At 41.3% G+C, this 17282-nt stretch overlaps 1 protein-coding gene across 5 annotated transcripts in view; it reads left to right on the top strand.

Annotated features, from left to right (window-relative positions):
* Nucleotides 1-17282, top strand: part of CEP43 (centrosomal protein 43) — a 71436-nt gene that overhangs the window by 12356 nt on the left and 41798 nt on the right. For 2 of the 5 annotated variants that reach the window (XR_005022160.1, XR_005022161.1), the window contains exons 8-14: nucleotides 7303-7529; nucleotides 9596-9708; nucleotides 11489-11557; nucleotides 12734-12773; nucleotides 13677-13773; nucleotides 15356-15920; nucleotides 16430-16500. Coding sequence is in view for 2 of the 5 variants with exons in the window: in XM_036871384.1 (XP_036727279.1) it covers nucleotides 7303-7529; nucleotides 9596-9708; nucleotides 11489-11557; nucleotides 12734-12773; nucleotides 13677-13773; nucleotides 15356-15430 (621 nt within the window). In the remaining 3 variants the exon portion in view is untranslated. Of the gene's footprint in view, nucleotides 1-7302; nucleotides 7530-9595; nucleotides 9709-11488; nucleotides 11558-12733; nucleotides 12774-13676; nucleotides 13774-15355; nucleotides 17052-17282 lie in introns of those variants that run through there. The other 3 variants (XM_036871384.1, XM_036871383.1, XR_005022159.1) reach the window with 2 other exon arrangements.

Here is a 17282-nt window from a genome sequence, read left to right as displayed (position 1 = left end):
CCCTAGTTTCCTTCAAGACACTTGTGTTTGTGTTGAGCAGCTTGTCAGCCCCTGCACGTCTGTTAGCCTTTCTGAGCGCTGCCTCACAGCAGACTCACGGGGGCGCGCTGTGTCACTGCCTTGGCTGCTTTTTTTCCTTCCCAAAAGATCTCAAAATTCCACTAAGCTAGTAGATGAACTGCTTATAAAATTTAAGTATTGGAGTTCTCGGAAGCATTAATTATCTGTATAGTTCTTACACTTATTTAGAATAAGATCAAGTTATTTAACGTTCAATTCTGTGAGAATCACTAGTCCTTGTTGAGCCTAAGTTTATGTATAGATTTTTTCGCTTAGTTGAGGACTTCCAAAATTAAAGGGTTTTGAAAAATTGTATTTGCTGTGTCAGCTGGCTTTAGTTCTAGTGGTTTCAATGGTAAGTTCCTGTTATTATATTTGTTCACACTATTCTTTATGCACTACTACATGAGAAGATGTTTTAAAATGTATTCGAGTATGTTTGAACATTTACATAGTGGAAGTCTTTGTGTGTTAAGTGCTGGGGGCAAGATAGATTTAACATGGGTCCTCACTTAAGCAGTTTATGGTCAAATTGGAGACGTGAGACAGACCTTAAGAAAAGTAATTAAGCAGATAAACTAGCATGTTTTTTACAGATGTTTTAAGTCAGTTTCTTGTACTTTTTAAAGTATATTTCGTAATATTAAATTTAAAAAATCTTGTTGGTGTCATAAGTTTTAAAGAAGTTAAAACATTTGAAAGAAGTTGATACGTAGAACCAAAGCCACTAGGAGACACATTTCACTTTGTGTGCTGGACGCAGCGGCGGGGGCCCAGACATCGCCCTCCCTCCCTCGCCCTCCCTCTGCGGGTGACTGAAGAGTCTGCACAGGCCTTATTCTGGAGCTGCAGGCTGCAGGTCGGGCCCCTGTTATTTCACGATTCCTCAACAACTCGGAAACCTCTTCCCTTCTACTTCCCTGCTCTTGTTTCCAAACTGCGTCTATAAGAAGTCTGTGTGGTACCCAGCCCAGTAGAGGAGCCCTTAGCCCTCCCTCCCTCTGCCTTCTTCTTTGGCCCTGTGCATGCAGCAGGGTCCCAGTACCCTTAATAGCCTAACTTTCTTAACATCTTAATAATCCAAATCCTGAGCTGCATCTGGTCATGGCGGTTGTCCACAGCCAGGTCCAGGGGGAGCCGTTCACAGGGTAGGTAGTGGCACCATCGGGTGGGCAGAGCTGGGAGTGGTAGCCCAGGGCGCCCAGCAGGAAGTGTCTGTGTCTTACTGTTTCTTTTGCCTGCGGGAAGGCACAGGTATTAACTGCTCATTCAGAGACTTCTGGCTGTTTTCAGAGAAGCTATATTCATATCAGAAATAAACTTTAAAAAATAAGTTACATGTATAACTGATTTGTACTTAGTATTGTAAGCCCGTTAATATACAAAGCAAAATCTAAGGGTTTTGAACTAATTTAATTTGAGTAAAATAAAAGTTATGTTTCTTTTTGTTATTGTTGTAGGACAATAAAGGATGCTAGAAGAGTTAGAATACAAGGTGCATAAATATTAGACGGGAGGGCATTTCTTTAACGAGTTAAACATTTTAAATGTGCATTAACACTTCCAAAATATCATCCGTAATAATGTATTTTGGTGTGAACCATTTTATTGTACCAAGCATGGTGCTAGTTGTCTGAAAAAAATAAATGCATTTTATTTATTACAACAGACTTTTGGTAGGCTTCACTAAGGTTTTTACCATTCAGTTGAAAAAACTAAATAAGGTATTTGATGGTTTTTGTTTGTTTTTAACACGAAGCTGTTTTAATCATCACATTAAATGTAGCATGGAAGGTTATCCTTTCTTTTCATAATCGATTTTTAGGTGTTTTAAAACTGATTTGTGTTGAGGTATTTTTTTGCTTCAAGTTCTTAATAAATGACATTTCTTAATTTGTTCCTTGTTTTCAAAATTCTGGGATAAGCCTAGCTTTATGTTGATTTAGGGCGGTGATGGGGATCACGTGCTGTGTATGTTTGGGAGCGTGTGTTTCCGCATCTTTTGCGGTTGCCTTCGGGTTTTTGAGCTGTAGAAATGATCCCCGAAAGTATAGTCTCACCTTAGGGTTTTCTAGATGAACAAAACAGTGTTATTCTGTACACACACACACACGCACACACACACGCATACACACACCCCCCACCCCCTGAATGAAGGAATGCATGTGGGTGAACAAGATGCCAGCACTTGGCCCATAACCCGTAATGGTGCCTGGCCTTCTGCTTCAGGTCCCAGACCTCTTGTCCGCTGAACCTGTGAGCCGGCGGCACAGGCTAAGAGAGCAGAGCGGCTGGACAGAGGGTGATCTTCAGGCCGATTTCACAGCCAGACATTGGTTCTCATGTGCATCTGTAGGAATTACAGATTGTTTATATACAGCATAGGGATAGCGTTTCTTTAGAAAAACTGAGTTTTTAGAAAGGGGCTTGTATGTTTGCTTTGTGGTTTTCAAATTCCACGGTGTTTACTTTCTAGATAAGTAAATTAAACCTTTAAATATATGTGTGTGTTACAATGGTAGTAAAACTACTTTTCTAAATAATTCATTAGTAAGTCATGGGTCACAAACTGCCTTTGGCGGAGTCGCGGAGGGGAGCTGCAGGCTGAAGTATGGGCGGGGAAGAGAATTAGAATTGCACAAATATTTTTGAATACTTTTGCAAAACTGGGATGTTTCTTTGGCTTTGCTGTTCCTCTGTTATGAACAGTGCAGATTAGCCTTTAGTTTAGAAAAACAAAACTATTTTTTCCAGGTTTTTAAGACATTCTACTGATAATTCAGTTTTTGGCTACTGAAAAATTGGTAGTTATTTCTCTGTGAAACTTCTTTATGATGCTGATTTGCTGTTAATCTAGAAATGATTGAAATCTTGAATGTGTAAGTGTACTAGCAGAAAATTAAACATACCCTAGAACTTCCTTACAGTTTGGCTGTAGTTTACCGTAAAGCTTATTAGCCCTGGGGTCCATCCAGGGGGGTACGCGACTGCTGTAGTGCTGTGGAGGAGGCCTCCTGCTGACCTGGAAAGACCAGACTTTGTTATGTTTTATTATAATTACCTCTTAGTTCCTAGGGCTGCTGTAACAACGTACCACAAAGTTGGTAGCTCAAAACAGCGGAAGTTTACTGTCTCACGGTTCTGGAGGCTGGAAGTCTGAGATCAAGGTGTCTGCAGGATTGGCTCCTTCTCAGGCTGGGACTCTGTTCCCGGCCTCTCTCCCAGCTTCTCGCGGCTAGTCCTCGGCGCGCCTTGGCTTGTAGACACATCACTCCAGTCTCTGCCGTCACGTTGACGGGGCTTTCTCCCTGTGTGTGCCTGTCCTCTCTTGTTGGGACACCAGGAGTATTGAGTTAGGGGCCTGCCCGCCTCCACTGTGCCCTCCCCTTAACTGGTTACATCTGTAGTGACCCTACTTGTAAATGACGGCACATTCTGAAGTACTACTGGGTGTTAGGACTTCAATTTACCTTTTGGGGGGATGCAATTTAACCCATAATAACCTCCAAGACCTCTGAGGTTGTCCAGGGAATGAATTCTAAGGCATTGTCATAGGAATTTTTTGTTTTTGCATTTGCATTTCTTTATTTTAAACAATTCGTAATCTTAGCTGTTTAGATTTATCCTGAGTCTTAATTTGTCCACATCTAGGTGATAGAGACTCAAGTAACTGAAGTTTATGTGTATGAGATTTGTCTTAAGCCATGATAAAAGTTTTTTAAACAGATCCCAGTCTATTTCAGTTTCAGTTATAAGAAATAGACCTTATCATTTTCACCAGACCAATTCCTCTTCCTGTGTTCTCACTATCAGTTGATAGTCTCCAAAATTGAAACAGGGAGCCATTCTTAAATCTCACTCCTCTCGCAGATCCTATGTTAAATCCATTACCAAGTCCTGTTAACTTGTATATACTTGTCTGAACTGTCCCGTCTAATTAATCCTTATTCCAGCTGTCAGTTTCCTCATTTGCAAAATGGGATGATATTGTGTAATTCTTGTAAGCATTATTATGCCAGCTTTACAGATAAAGAAATTGAAGCATAGGGAGATCAGGGCCTTGTGTAAAGTTACATAGAAGAGTTGGGATTTACACACAGCATCCAGCTGCTTCTGCAGCTCTAGTTAGATCCCTTGTACCTTTTTTTGGGTTACTCAAACGGCCTCCTAACTGTTTTCCTCTTTTAAGAGTTTTGGCTCTTCTAGTTTGTTCTTTACATAGTCATGTGATCTTTCTAATATGCAAACATGACTCCTCTGTGAAATATCTCTGTGATCTAGGACCTGTCTTGCTTTATTCTGCTGAGCCTTGCTTTAACTTCACACTTTAACAGTTCTGAACTCTTCGTGTTTCTTGGTGCATATCTGTTGTTTCTCAATTTTGTGCCTTTACTCTAGCTAATCCACTGCCTAGAATACCCTGTCCTTAACTCCTGTCTTCAAAGTTCTATTTATTTTTAAAACTCAGCTTAGACATCTTTACCTCCAAGAAGACATTTTAAAGCTTCCTTTTTTCTGAGTTTGTATTTGGTGTCTCTCTGTACCCCGTGTATATCTCCATTATTAAACTTACCATTTAAAAATCTAAAAAATAAGAAAATAAATAGATCCCAGGGTATATGTGTCGTGAGTTGATCTGTTGATGCTCAAAAAATTTGGACTTTCTCCATGAAAATTGCTCTTAAAGTTTTGCAGTACTTTTGCTTCAATCTACAGAATGTTTTGATAAATGCTTCTCCTCTTAGTGTGGATTTTTTTTTTAATAGTAAAAAATATTTGGAATTAAGTTTAGTGAATTCATTAGTAACCTGGTTAGGTAATGGTCTTTTTGATAAAAAATGAGCCATAGTTATAAAGTAATGACACGTTCCTATGTGATTTAGAAATTGATTTTGACAACGCTTCCAAAGCAGATTGAGTGTTTTTAAAGTTTAATTTTACCCCATAGATAAATAGAACTATAATTTTAAAACAAATTATTATTTTAAAAAATATGTATTGTGTTGAACATCATAATGTGCTACTCCATGAAACTTGTCTTCCTAAAACTAGCCTTTTGTTTCATAGCAAGACTAAAACCTGTCAAAAATAATCATGGATATATATTAGTTATTAAGTTCAGATAGTTCATTATATGGACTTAAATTATGTTGCTGTGAATTCATGGGGAAGAAAGACTTTGTTGGAATAATTATTGTTTCCTCTAATGTGCTTTACATTTGTATTTGTCCGTTTCATGTCAGGTATCCTTTTGAATTTTCTCAGGGATGTTTTGAAGGAAACAGTCTTTCACTGTCTCAGTATCTGTAATCATAAATGTGTTTAAATAGCACAAGAATGCAGGGTATTTATTTCCGAATGCATATTCCTTTGAAAAGATATAAATCAGTTTTTAAAACGTTTATAAGTCAGAAGTTATAATGGGCATGAATATACTTAAGAAATACATAGGTGGATGGTGCTTCTCTATAATTGATAATAATAGGAAAACTTCAAGAAAGTTATTGGGAAATTTGAAAAAGTGTCTGCTTCTTTGAAAATATCCTATGTTGTCTAAAAGGGTGATAACTTGGTATTTATTTCTCCAGACATCTCTTTTTACAACCATTGATGTATCTATATTAATAACATATGGAATGTATAGCTCTATACAAGGCCCTAAAAATTGTATAGCATATATCTTACCTGCTGTCAACTAATCATGGCCTCTAATTAGTGTAAAACTATAAATGTATATCTTACTGCATAGTACCTTCTGTCTATACACAGATTGAAAGTGCAGTCATCCTTAGTGTCTCCTTGAGTAATTTCTAACCCGCATTATTACCACTTTTCCCCAGCTGCCCATCCCTTTTTTCTTACCTCCTAGTAATAATTTGACTTGGAAAAGACTGCTACAGTTCAATTCTTGAGGAAATTCATGCCTGAGAACATTAAATTCCTTAAAATTATACAGTTAGTAGTGGAGTATGGACTACATTACACGTTCCGTGTTTCAGGAGAGTGCTTGCCTCACGCACTGTGGCGTCTTACTCAGCCCTGCTCTCTGTAGCGTGAAGGCTGAATCTTGGGAAACTGTCGTCTTTAACCTATAAAAACTACAGTTTCATGTGACTCAGCCTAATAGCAGAGCATAAGCCTTTAGAGCTAACCTCTGGAATCAGACTTCGATATCAGACGCCTTTACTCCCCGGCTTGGCAAATGACTGCAGTGTCTCTACATCTCCTTTTTCATTTCTGCAGAGAAAACAGAACCTGCCCCACACACCATAAGGTTATTTTGAGGATTAAAATGAGGTAACACATGGGAAGCATTTGAAGACTTTCCATAAATGTTAGCTACTTTTATTATTACTATCATGATATTTTGGTTTTGTTGTTATTATTTTTATAGTTGTTGACATAGAAGTGTCTAAAGACAAAAAGAAATCTGACCAAGGATAGAATAAAATTAGGTTGTGAGGGTTAGGGCTACCTGAAAACAAGAAAATACAGTGTGCAGTATATTTTCTGCTAACATCACCAGATCAGTAGGACGGGAGTAAAAATGCTTGAGAATTTTGTGCATTGGTTTCAGGTATATAGAAACATATACATCAATACATGCATCCATGGACGTTTAAGGGAGGTGTGGAATAGGGAGTTACTCTGAAAGTCTGAATTAAGACCAGTGATATAACTAGCAAAACTTTACTTTAGAAATGTGAACGGTAAAGGCGGCATCTTTCACCTTGATGTCCATTGTATGTGGCACCGGATGGAAAACTGCTAGTTTTATTGATGACCACTTTGTTGTAATGCTTGGTTCATTTATGTGATGAACTAATGATGATGAACTAATCTTCCTTATCTCCTTTGTTAGTAATGCTTTTTATTTGCGAGTTGAAAACATATTAAGGTAATTTATGAAGCAGTGATATATATGTAAGAGGAAATGGGGAAGTTTGTTTATAAATGGGCTAGGTGAAGGTATTTCCATTTAGGGAGGGAGGAAAGGAATGGTACAAACATGTTTGACGTTTTTCCCCTTCAAAAGTTAGTTATGCCCTGAAGCCTGGGGATGAGCTGGTAGGTCCGGGGGGTCCCACTGCACCTCACGCAGTTGCAAGACCCCACGTGTGTATGCGCGTGCATACACAGAATTGCGTGTGTTCACGTGACTTTTTTATTATTTAAGAGGTCTTATTAAAGTTTTATTTCGCCAAGGAGACCTTTTCTCTTTCCCTCTCTCTCTTTTTCTAGAAGGCCAGCAATGATGCTAGTCAGAGTGATACCAGTATCTCATCATCAGAACCAAAGAGCAAAAGTAGTCTTCACTTATTGGCCCATGAAACAAAAATTGGATCCTTGTTAAGCAACAAAAGTCTAGATGTCAAAGACGAAGCTGGTCCTTGTCCAGATGAAGATGATATGGAAGGAGATTCTTTCTTTGATGATCCCATTCCTAAACCAGAAAAAACCTATGGTTGGTGAGTAACCTGTGCTTCTATATTATCAGACTAGCGGCTTAAAAATAGAGTTTCTAAATGTTTTATGTTTAAGAAATAATGAGCTACCAATAATTCTGTAATTATTGAATTCGTAAGTCTGATTTTGTGTCATTAAAGCCTTTTGTGTTGTAAAACAATTCCAAGTTTTGAAGGACCTAGATGTTAATGATTTCAGCAGGTAGGTTTGTACTGAATGTCTGCCGTATGCCAGGTACCGTTTCAGTGTTGAAACAGGCAAGATCTCTGCTTCCGAGAGCTCGTACTCTGGACGGCAGCAGCAATAAGTTAAGAGTCACCAGGTGCCGGGTCGCGTAGATGCAGCCCGTGTTGCAGGAACTGAGAGAACTGGACGGCGGAGGGCGGGAGTGCGGGTGTGGAGGGCAGCCGGCTCTCAGTAGCTGGCGGAGAAGGCCTCACCTCAGGGGCGAGCTTACGGAGGGGGGAGTAGGCCAGGCGTTTAGCTGGGCCTCTGGAGCCCTGCCCGGGCCGAGGTGTGTGGTGTGGCAGGTCCGAGGACCTGTGGCGAAGGAGCTTGCCGGAGGTGGAGTCGGGCCGGGGCCGGGGCCGGGAGCGACCGTGGCAGGGCTGGGCTTCGCTCTGCGGGGCCCGGAAGCCCCGGGGCTGTGAGCAGCAGAGTGGCCGATCTGACCTGCGCTGTGACAGGGTCGCCTGGCTGCTGGGTCTCCAGGAGGGGAGCTGTTAGGGTTATCCAGGTGAGAGATGATGGTGGAAGTGGTGAGAAATAGGCGGTTTGGGATGTGTTTTGAGTTTGGATCCAAAAGAATTTGCTGATAAGTGTGAGAGAGGAAAAGCAGTATCAAGGGCAGCTCCGGGGTTTCCGGGCTGAACAACTAGGAGGTTGGAAAGGCCGTTTACCGAGATGAAGGGCAGGGGGAGCGAGGCTGGGTTGCACAGGTGGGCTGCGTGACGGCCCAGAGCTCACTCTCGACCAGTGAGTTCCAGAAGGTTGTCAGTGCAAAGGCAAAGTCTGTTTTCAGGTGTGGGTGCAGGCGTTCAGGGAGAGGTCTGGGCTAGAGGTGACAATTAGGGAGTCATCAGTCTTAGCTGAGGTCGCAGCGGGAGACTGGAAGAGGTCACCAAGGAAGGGGCACTGCAGCGGGAAGGGGACCCAGAGAACCGGAGAGAGAGGCGCCCTTGGCGGAGGAGGCCCGAGTGAGCAGCTGAGTTAAGTTCTGCTGAAAGTCCCCCTTTGCGCTTAGCCACACGGAGCTCCGATGCCCCTCGCGGGCGGTGCCGTCGGGTGGGGATGGGGCGGTGTTAGAGGGTGAGCGTGGGTTCGAGGAAGCCTGAGACGAGAGGACCGTACGTGGCAGAGTGATCTCCTGAGGAGTTTCCCGTGCAGGGCGCGGAGGGACGCGCGGTGGCTGGAGGGCGGGCGTGGGGCTGAGAAACGTTAAACTGCGAAGAACAGTAGCACGGGCGTGTGTTGATGAGAATAATCCGCTTGTAAAGAGGAAAAATGAACGAAATAAGAGCGGGAGATTGCTGCATCTCCGTGCCGGTGCCGGAGGAGGTGAGAGTGCGCCGGGCCGGAGGAGGTGAGAGCGCGCCGGGCCGGAGGGCGAGCCTGCGGGCCGCCGGGCGCTGCGCCACGTCTGCTGCAGGCTGGTGGTCAGGACCGTGTGCAGAGGTCAGCTGCTGGCGTCATTTGCGGCCCGCTCTGCGGGGCCACGTCTGGGCTCCTGTGCTGGGCTCGCCAGCGCCTGCGCTGTCCCTTGCCTGCATCTCGGGGCCACGGAAGGGGCTTCTGATAAAATCCCAGATAGTGACGCTGATGAAGAGGAGCAGTTTAATTTGTGAGATATCACACACAATTCTAGAGAGAGGTGATAACTTCCTGCATGAATTTGCAGTGATTCTTAGTTTGTTTTGCCTTGCCAGGTATACTTCATGATTTTGAATCTGTGAAATGTATATTTTTTATTTCCCAGCTCCTGTGTTGCCTATAAGATATATTCAAGCTGCTTATGTTTCAATGGCAGAATGTAAGAATCCCATTTAACTGTACGCTTGTTTCTTGCTAGGAGAAGTGAACCTAGTAAGCAAGTAGGAAGCCTTGCATCGCTCTCGGACGCCCCCCCCTTAAAAAGTGGACTCAGCTCCCTTACTGGAGCTCCCTCATTGAAAGACTCTGAAAGTGAGTGTCTGGAAGTCCCTAGGTTTGCTGACTGAAGACGTGGACTTTGAATGCTGATGATATTTTTTTCTCTAATTAATTCAGTAGTGTATGATCATTGTTTATTTTTTCAGAAAAATATATGTAAAATCATAAAAATAGCCCATAATTTTACTACTCAGTGATATTTTCTGTTAATATTTTATTTTTAAAATTTCTTTTGAGCGTAGTCATATTCTCTATATTGTTTTGTATTCTGCTTTTCCTATGCCATGGGAATATTTTTAGGAAATGGACTTTTTAACTGTCTTCTATAATAAATAGACATTATAATTTTTAAGCCATCTCTCTTTTTTGGACATTTAAATTGACTTACGTAGGATTTACTTACAATTAATTTTTAAAACTTTGTTTCATAGATTCTGTAGATAGCACAGTAATCATCGTAAGAATGTTAAAATACTATTGTCCCTTTAGGGATTTGGATCAGATGTATCTTTTTATATGCAGCAGAGGTAGGGATTGTTAGCTAGACATGGAATGGCCCTGCTACTGCACACAGATGGTGACAAGACCAAGGATGTAAAAAGCAAAGCCTTAAACATGTAATCATGCAGATGAGCTTTGTATACTATATCATAGTAAATATAGGATTTTTTTTTTAAATTTTTTTCTGCCTTTATTTTTTTTAATTTAATTTAATTTAATTTTTTAAAATTTTTTTTTAATTTTTAAATTTATTTATTTATGACTGTGTTGGGTCTTCGTTTCTGTACAAGGGCTTTCTCTAGTTGTGGCAAGTGGGGGCCACTCTTCATCGCAGTGCGCGGGCCTTTCACTGTCGTGGCCTCTCTTGTTGCGGAGCACAGGCTCCAGACGCGCAGGCTCAGTAGTTGTGGCTTATGGGCCTAGTGGCTCTGCGGCACGTGGGATCTTCCCAGACCAGGGCTCGAACCCGTGTCTCCTGCATTAGCAGGCAGATTCTCAACCACTGCGCCACCAGGGAAGCCCTGTAAATATAGGATTTAATTGGCAGAGTGTTTAGAGTATAAATGTGCCTCCTTGAGTAGATCTTTATTAGGAAATTGCTGTGGGGTTTTGCATAATCTTGTAGTACTTACTAACCATTTTGTGTTATGTGATACCGCTGTAGTAGGATTTCCCAGGGCACACAAAGTAAACTAGCCGTGAGTCTGTTAATTCGGCCCAGTTTCCCTCTTTTTCTCCCTTCCCGTGGTACTGTCACCTTCAGTGAAGGAATCCAGAATGTCATGATCATGTCACACTTAACACTGACTAGGAAATAATGATTTAGAGAGGGCATTGAGAACTGGGGACTGAAGAAATAAAAACCAGTGAGGAGATCAGTTTGGTAAATGAAATAGCGATTAAATTGAAGCAAAATTTAAAAGTTCAAAGGAAAAATAAAACTGATGAGAATAATTAACTGTAGTCCGTGAATTCATACCCAGTAGGGCTTCTTATAGAAGGCTGATATCTGATAGTTGGGTAGAAAATGATTTTGATGGTCAGGTTCCAATAAAGAGTAGTATGGCTACGAAAAGGATATGTAATAGTGTGGTTAAGAAAGGGATATGGGATACATAGTGTAAGCATATTATATTGTGTAATGCATAATAATGCATAATGCAGTGTAATTAATCACAGTTTGTAGTTTTCTTCTTAGTTTTCGGTTATGATGTATCAACAAACCCTGTACTGCAAAAAAAAAGTTGACATGGTTTAGAGACTATTATATTCTAAAAGTCAATTTAATGTGAATATTTTTTCCTGTTCACAGGTAAAAGGGGAAACACAATTTTGAAAGATCTTAAATTGGTCAATGATAAAATTGGATCACTTGGTTTGGGTAAGTAGATTTCCAATTTCAGTATCGACTGCTTTAAGGCGATTATTTTTTAGAATAAAATCTTAAATGCAGTGTCAGTCAACCTACCGTGAGCACCTCATGCACAGATGGTTGTACGGTTTTTATGTATCCAGGGTTACTCTGTCGGCCAGGGGTGGAGGGAGCAGTAACCACAGCGGATTCTGTCCTCGTGGGGTTTAAACTTAGCAGGAAGATGGGTGTTAAACAGGTGCCTTACGGGTACTTTGAGTGTTAGAAGAGTCAGGCCGCGGCGTTACGGAAGCGGGTAGTAGTTTGACTTAGCCTAGCCTTGGCGATGGGGGAGCCTCTCCCAGGAAGTGACTGCTCTGCGAGACCTGCTGGGGCAGACAGAGGGGAGAGCCTGCCATTCGGACCGAGAGCACAGTGCGTGCCGAGGCAGAGGCGCTTCCCTGGGGCTGGCGGAACGTGGTCCGGGCCCCAGGGAGTCAGTCTGATGGGGATGGATGTGTAACAGGAACTCTGGGGTGTTGCGTCCCGTTCTGTGGTCTGGAGCAGCAGCGAGAGCGGTACTCCTGCAGCAGCAGGAGAAGCCTCCGAGTGCCCTGGGCCCCTTGTGGGCACCGTAGCGCCCTCAGAACCTTGACGTTTCTGGAATAAGGCTTTAGAGCACAGTTTAGTTTGGGAGACAGAAATATTAGTGAAAGGCACTCGTGTTCACAGACAGGCGCTTCACATGTTTAAAGCACGAGTTGGCAAACTCTTTCTGTAAAGGGACAGAATGGGTATTTTAGACTTTGTGGGCCACACGTAGTCTCTGAGTATTCTTTGTATTTTTACAATCATTGAAAAATGTAAAAGTCATTCCTAACTTGCAGGCTGTACAAAAACAGGTTGTGGGCTGATTTGGCCTGCAGGACAGGCTTGTATGTGTAACCAGAAAGTCAGAGGCTAATGTTAGGTTCCAGCCCATTATTCAATGACTATTTTGTCCTTGAATTGGCTACAGAAGCTGGAGGAAGGTGGGGGAGTGGTTAGTTTCCCCCAAATCCAAACTGCAGCCCAACTGTTCTTTTTAATGATGCCATATAGTTCAGTAGTGTAGTTTTTGAAGGAAATGTATGTGTCTAATTGTAGATAAATTGTGAGGTGTGTTTATATAAATATAACATATATATCTTTTCTTAAACTTATCAGGGACTGGAGAAGAAGATGACTATGTTGATGATTTTAATAGGTAAGAAAAATGGTTGGACAAGAAATACATAAATTGTAAACAATTTCTGAACAGGAAAGTATGACAAAATTACATTGGTGCTTATTTTAGTCTTTGATTGTCTCATTCATATTGATTGAAGGTGAATGGAAGATAGTTAATCCAGAATTATACATTGGACTTTGAAGCATGTTTTTGATTTTACATTAGAATAAGAACATCTGTATTATGTGCAGGGAACTTGATAAGAACAAGAAAAGGAAATAACATTGAAGGGTTGACTCAGAAGCCGGTAGGAGCAGTCAGGCCACTGGATTGCCGGTGCTTTCGCTCTCCCCTTTCTGATCTCAGTGGTGGGAATTGTCTACATTCGGCTTAAACAAATTGCCCTCTCAAATTGTTTTTCTGATTCACATGACATTTCTTAATATTTTGTTTCAGGTAATTTTTTTATATATGTAAAGAAAATATAACCTATGACTTGGCTAATAATTAATTTGGAAGTAATATTTGTTTTAGATATGATTAGAAATTTTAAATCAGAGTCTGAGAATTTAATGTAACTGATAATTTTTTTCCCCCAATTTAGAATTTGTGTTTACTTTCTAACATATTATACAGTTTTTTGAGAGATGAAATTTAAAAAATCTGGGTTTGCTTCTTTCATGCCATTGTGACCATAGTCACTATTATGAAGCTTAGTGTTCTCATCTGGTAAATGGACTGGACTATTCCTGCTGCCCTTGCTAAGTTATTTTAAGGCTCAAGTGAGATGAGATGTCTGGAATTAATGACGTGTAATAGTTTATTCTATTTTATTTGAAGAATTAAAATAATTACGTGAAAGACTGAAGAATGCTAGTTACTCTCTCTAAATGTTTATATTCAAAGTTCTTATTTTTCTTTTTTTTCCCCTGAAATTAGTACCAGCCATCGCTCAGAAAAAAGTGAGCTAAGTATTGGTGAAGAGATCGAGGAAGACCTCTCTGTGGAAATAGATGACGTCAATACCAGTGATAAAGTATGCTGTTGTGCTTCTCCCAGGGAGTGCTATCTGTGCTTGTTGCCTTGAGTTACTGTAAAGCTTCAAAACTTTATGCTTTTTGCAGGGCAGGAATAGAAAGGCAGACTTAGAGAACGGATGTGTGGACACAGGAGGGGAAGCGGGGAGGGTGGGATGAATTGGGAGATTAGGTTTGACATTAATACACTACCATGTGTAAAATAGATAGCTAGTGGGAACCTGCTGTATAGCACAGGGAGCTCAGCTCGGTGCTCTGTGATGGCCTAGATGGGTGGGATGGGGGGAGGGGAGGGAGGTCTAAGGGGGAGGGGATGTGTGTATGTGTAGGGCTGATTCACTTTGCTGTGCGGCAGAAACTAACACAACATTGTGAAGCAATTATACGCCAATAAAAAAAATTATACTAACTAGGAGAAAAGCAGTTGAAAATTCCATAAACTTTATGATGGAGTTTCCTGGTCCAAATCTGAAAAGAATGTCTGTAATGAATGTGTAAAATTGTTTTCAGTTGTCGCCTGCTTTGTTAAGTGAGTGCTTGTGAAATGCTGGCGTGTTATTACTGGGGCTTCAATTGCTGTGGGTGTTAACTGGGCCATGGTGGGTCAGGATGAGAGTCAGAATCGACCACCTCAGGGCGTAGACACTGTAGGCAGGAGGTCCTTTTCAGAGACGTCAGTATCGAAGAAGGTTGGTGTGTATATAAGAGCCCTGTGAATGCAGGAGCTGAAGCAGAGACTGGGGTGTGGAGTGTTTGTGAGGTGTGAGCGGGCAGGGGGACAAGACAGCAGAAACGGGGAGTCGGTGTAAAATTAGGAGTGCATTTAGGAGATCACATTTGACCTTTTATTGGGCAGAGAGCAGATACTTAGGTGTATGTTAGATGTGAGATGTAAGGTAGCATCTCAGGATCAGATATCAGTGCCCCCGGTACACTGTGGGTGAGTCTGCCTTTGAGGTTGTGGGTCGCTACAGCCTGGAGGTGAGCCTTGCTTTCCAGAATAAGGAAGGACTCTCCAAGTGTTTGTGACTGTCGAGGACTATCATGTAGGGAGAAGGCCTTTGAGAGAAGCAGCGTTTTGTAATGAATCTGGGCCCGCGTTCCTATTCTTTTATGTATGTGTTTTCTCAGGCGAGCTGCAACCTTTGATCCTCAGTTTCTTTATTCGTGAGATGGAGGCGTCAATGCCTCCCTCATAGGCTTGTTCTGAAGGTTAAGTGATAATATATAACGTGCCTTCTCTAATTCCTGATACTGTGTAAGTTCGTAATAATTTGTCTTTCTCTTTGTACCTTATGTCATCGTAAAGAGGCCTGAAAATGTTGCTTTTAAGTTACCAAAAGAACTACAGATGGATTATTTTAACACCCAGTCTTCTTGTTAATGTAGAGTTCAACTGTTAGCTCAGCTTTTGTTACCACCAATTTCAAAAAAGGAAGAAGAAAGGACAAGGACTTCTAACTATGCAGCAGTTTGTAGAGTATAAGATAGTATTTAAGTTATAGCAGTAGATGTTAAACGTTATTTAAGACTCTGCTTGCATCCTGACACTAATTCTTTTCTTTCTTTTGAACGACAAAGCTTGATGACCTGACACAGGACCTCACTGTGTCCCAGCTCAGTGATGTTGCGGATTATCTGGAAGATGTTGCCTAGGCGATGAAAGAAGGAAGTATTCTAATCGGCAAAGGACAAAGGGCTCTGATCAGCTCTTTTTTTTTCCTGGACAATCTCACCCTTTGCTGGAACGTCTGCTCCCTGTTGGTGCCTGTGTTTCAAAAAGATGACAGATATTTTTAAAAATTAACTTTTCATTATACTAAACAAAATGCTCCTATTTGAGACCATGTGTGGAAGATTTAATATTCTTAATTTGGTTTAGCTACATGTTTCTCTATGGAAGTTGATTACGCTCAAATTCACTACAAGGAGCGAGCCTGTGAAATGCCAGTGTTAAGCGCATGACGAAGGTGCCAGGAAAGCCGTAGGTTCCCAAAGCTCCGCGTGCGCGCCTGTGGGGCAGCTGCCTGGGGTCAGGCGCTTCGGCAGCAGGTGGTTCGTCTGCAGTCAGCGCGTTCGGCAGCAGGTGGTTCTGCAGGTAGTTGGCAGATGGCCTGGAAAATCTGCAGTCCTGAAGCCCATCACTGTAAGTTACATTTGATAGGTTGACTTTATTTCATATTTCCTTCCATTTGGAAGGTTTGTTAGACCATTAAGGTTATATTAAAATACTCATGTGTGTGCTACTTAGTTTTGCTTGTTTTAAAGATTAAAATCCAGATGTGGTCATGACTTTTGATTCATGGAATTGTCTCTGACAGCACTTGCAGTTGCTGCGCTATGTCCATGTAAGAAGCTTTATTCACAGGTTCTCCTTGTCATAGTTATAATTTATCATTTGTAAAGATGCCTTGAAACATATTAAATACCAAAATGCATCTGAAACCATTAAGCGGTGCTTTTATTCAGATCTGTAAGTTGGTTATATTAAAATCCAGATTGGACTGTAGCAGTGGTAATGGCCTAAGACCATATCCAGGTTGACGAGCTTTATACACTGTACATGGTTTCATCGTAACCCTTAGAAGCTGAGCCAGTGATAGAATTCCAGGCAGTCTCGTTTACATTCTATCCATTGTGCTGCTATTTATGTAGGTTGCTGACATCACTGATCCTGAAGTGTTAAAAAGAACAATTGGAAGTGGTGCGTGCATGTTCATATTGATGTAAGTAAAGCTGTGATTGTGTTAAATTTTGTACTTTCTAATTTCAGTTAAATTAAAGCTTTCTATTAAGTCACCTTTATTACTAAAAGGAGCAAATTAGACCTAATTCATTGATCTCAAGAAGTGACCAGACTTTGTGGTTTGTATAATGTTAGTTTTTCATTTCATACTAGTCTAAATATTACAGAAATATTTACTAGGCTCCGAAATGTAAAGGGAAATGATAATGTATGGATCAAGGTTATGTGACATTAGAATCTGATTTGATACAATTTAAGTGAAGCTGAGCCGTAAACACCAAGAGGAAGCAGGACAGAATGTGGGCCAGGGCAGCCTGGGAGCTGCTCTGCCAAGCTGCCCTCAGTTTGTGGGCCGTGATCTCAGTCTCGGTCAGGCTTTTTGTTTCATGTGAGGAAATAGCGCTGCATCAAGATGTAGTCTGTTGCTAAAAGCCCCCCAATGTGCTCTCTGTAAAATGTATTTCCTTGGATGTCATCTCTGTGAAAAGTCATTTTCTATAAAGATTGTGGTTCTGTTCTGGCCCTCTGGAATCTGTGTCAAATGTGTGATTTATTTTTTATATTATTTGATAGGAGCTAGATTTCTGTGCAATGATTTGAAATCATTTCAATGGAATGATCATCGGGGTGTGGTGCTTTAATTTTGCAGAAAACTTTTGAATAGCAACATCTGAAATTTGTCATTTTTCTGTTACCCACAGAATCTGATCTTTTGATGGTATCTGGGAGGATGGGGAGAAAAATGCCAAATATGAGACTCCC

The sequence above is a fragment of the Balaenoptera musculus genome, chromosome 12, assembly GCF_009873245.2.
Source record: "Balaenoptera musculus isolate JJ_BM4_2016_0621 chromosome 12, mBalMus1.pri.v3, whole genome shotgun sequence".
Taxonomy (NCBI): domain Eukaryota; kingdom Metazoa; phylum Chordata; class Mammalia; order Artiodactyla; family Balaenopteridae; genus Balaenoptera; species Balaenoptera musculus.
The sequence above is the reverse complement of the archived record's forward strand: the minus strand, read 5'-3'. Positions and strand labels throughout refer to the sequence as shown.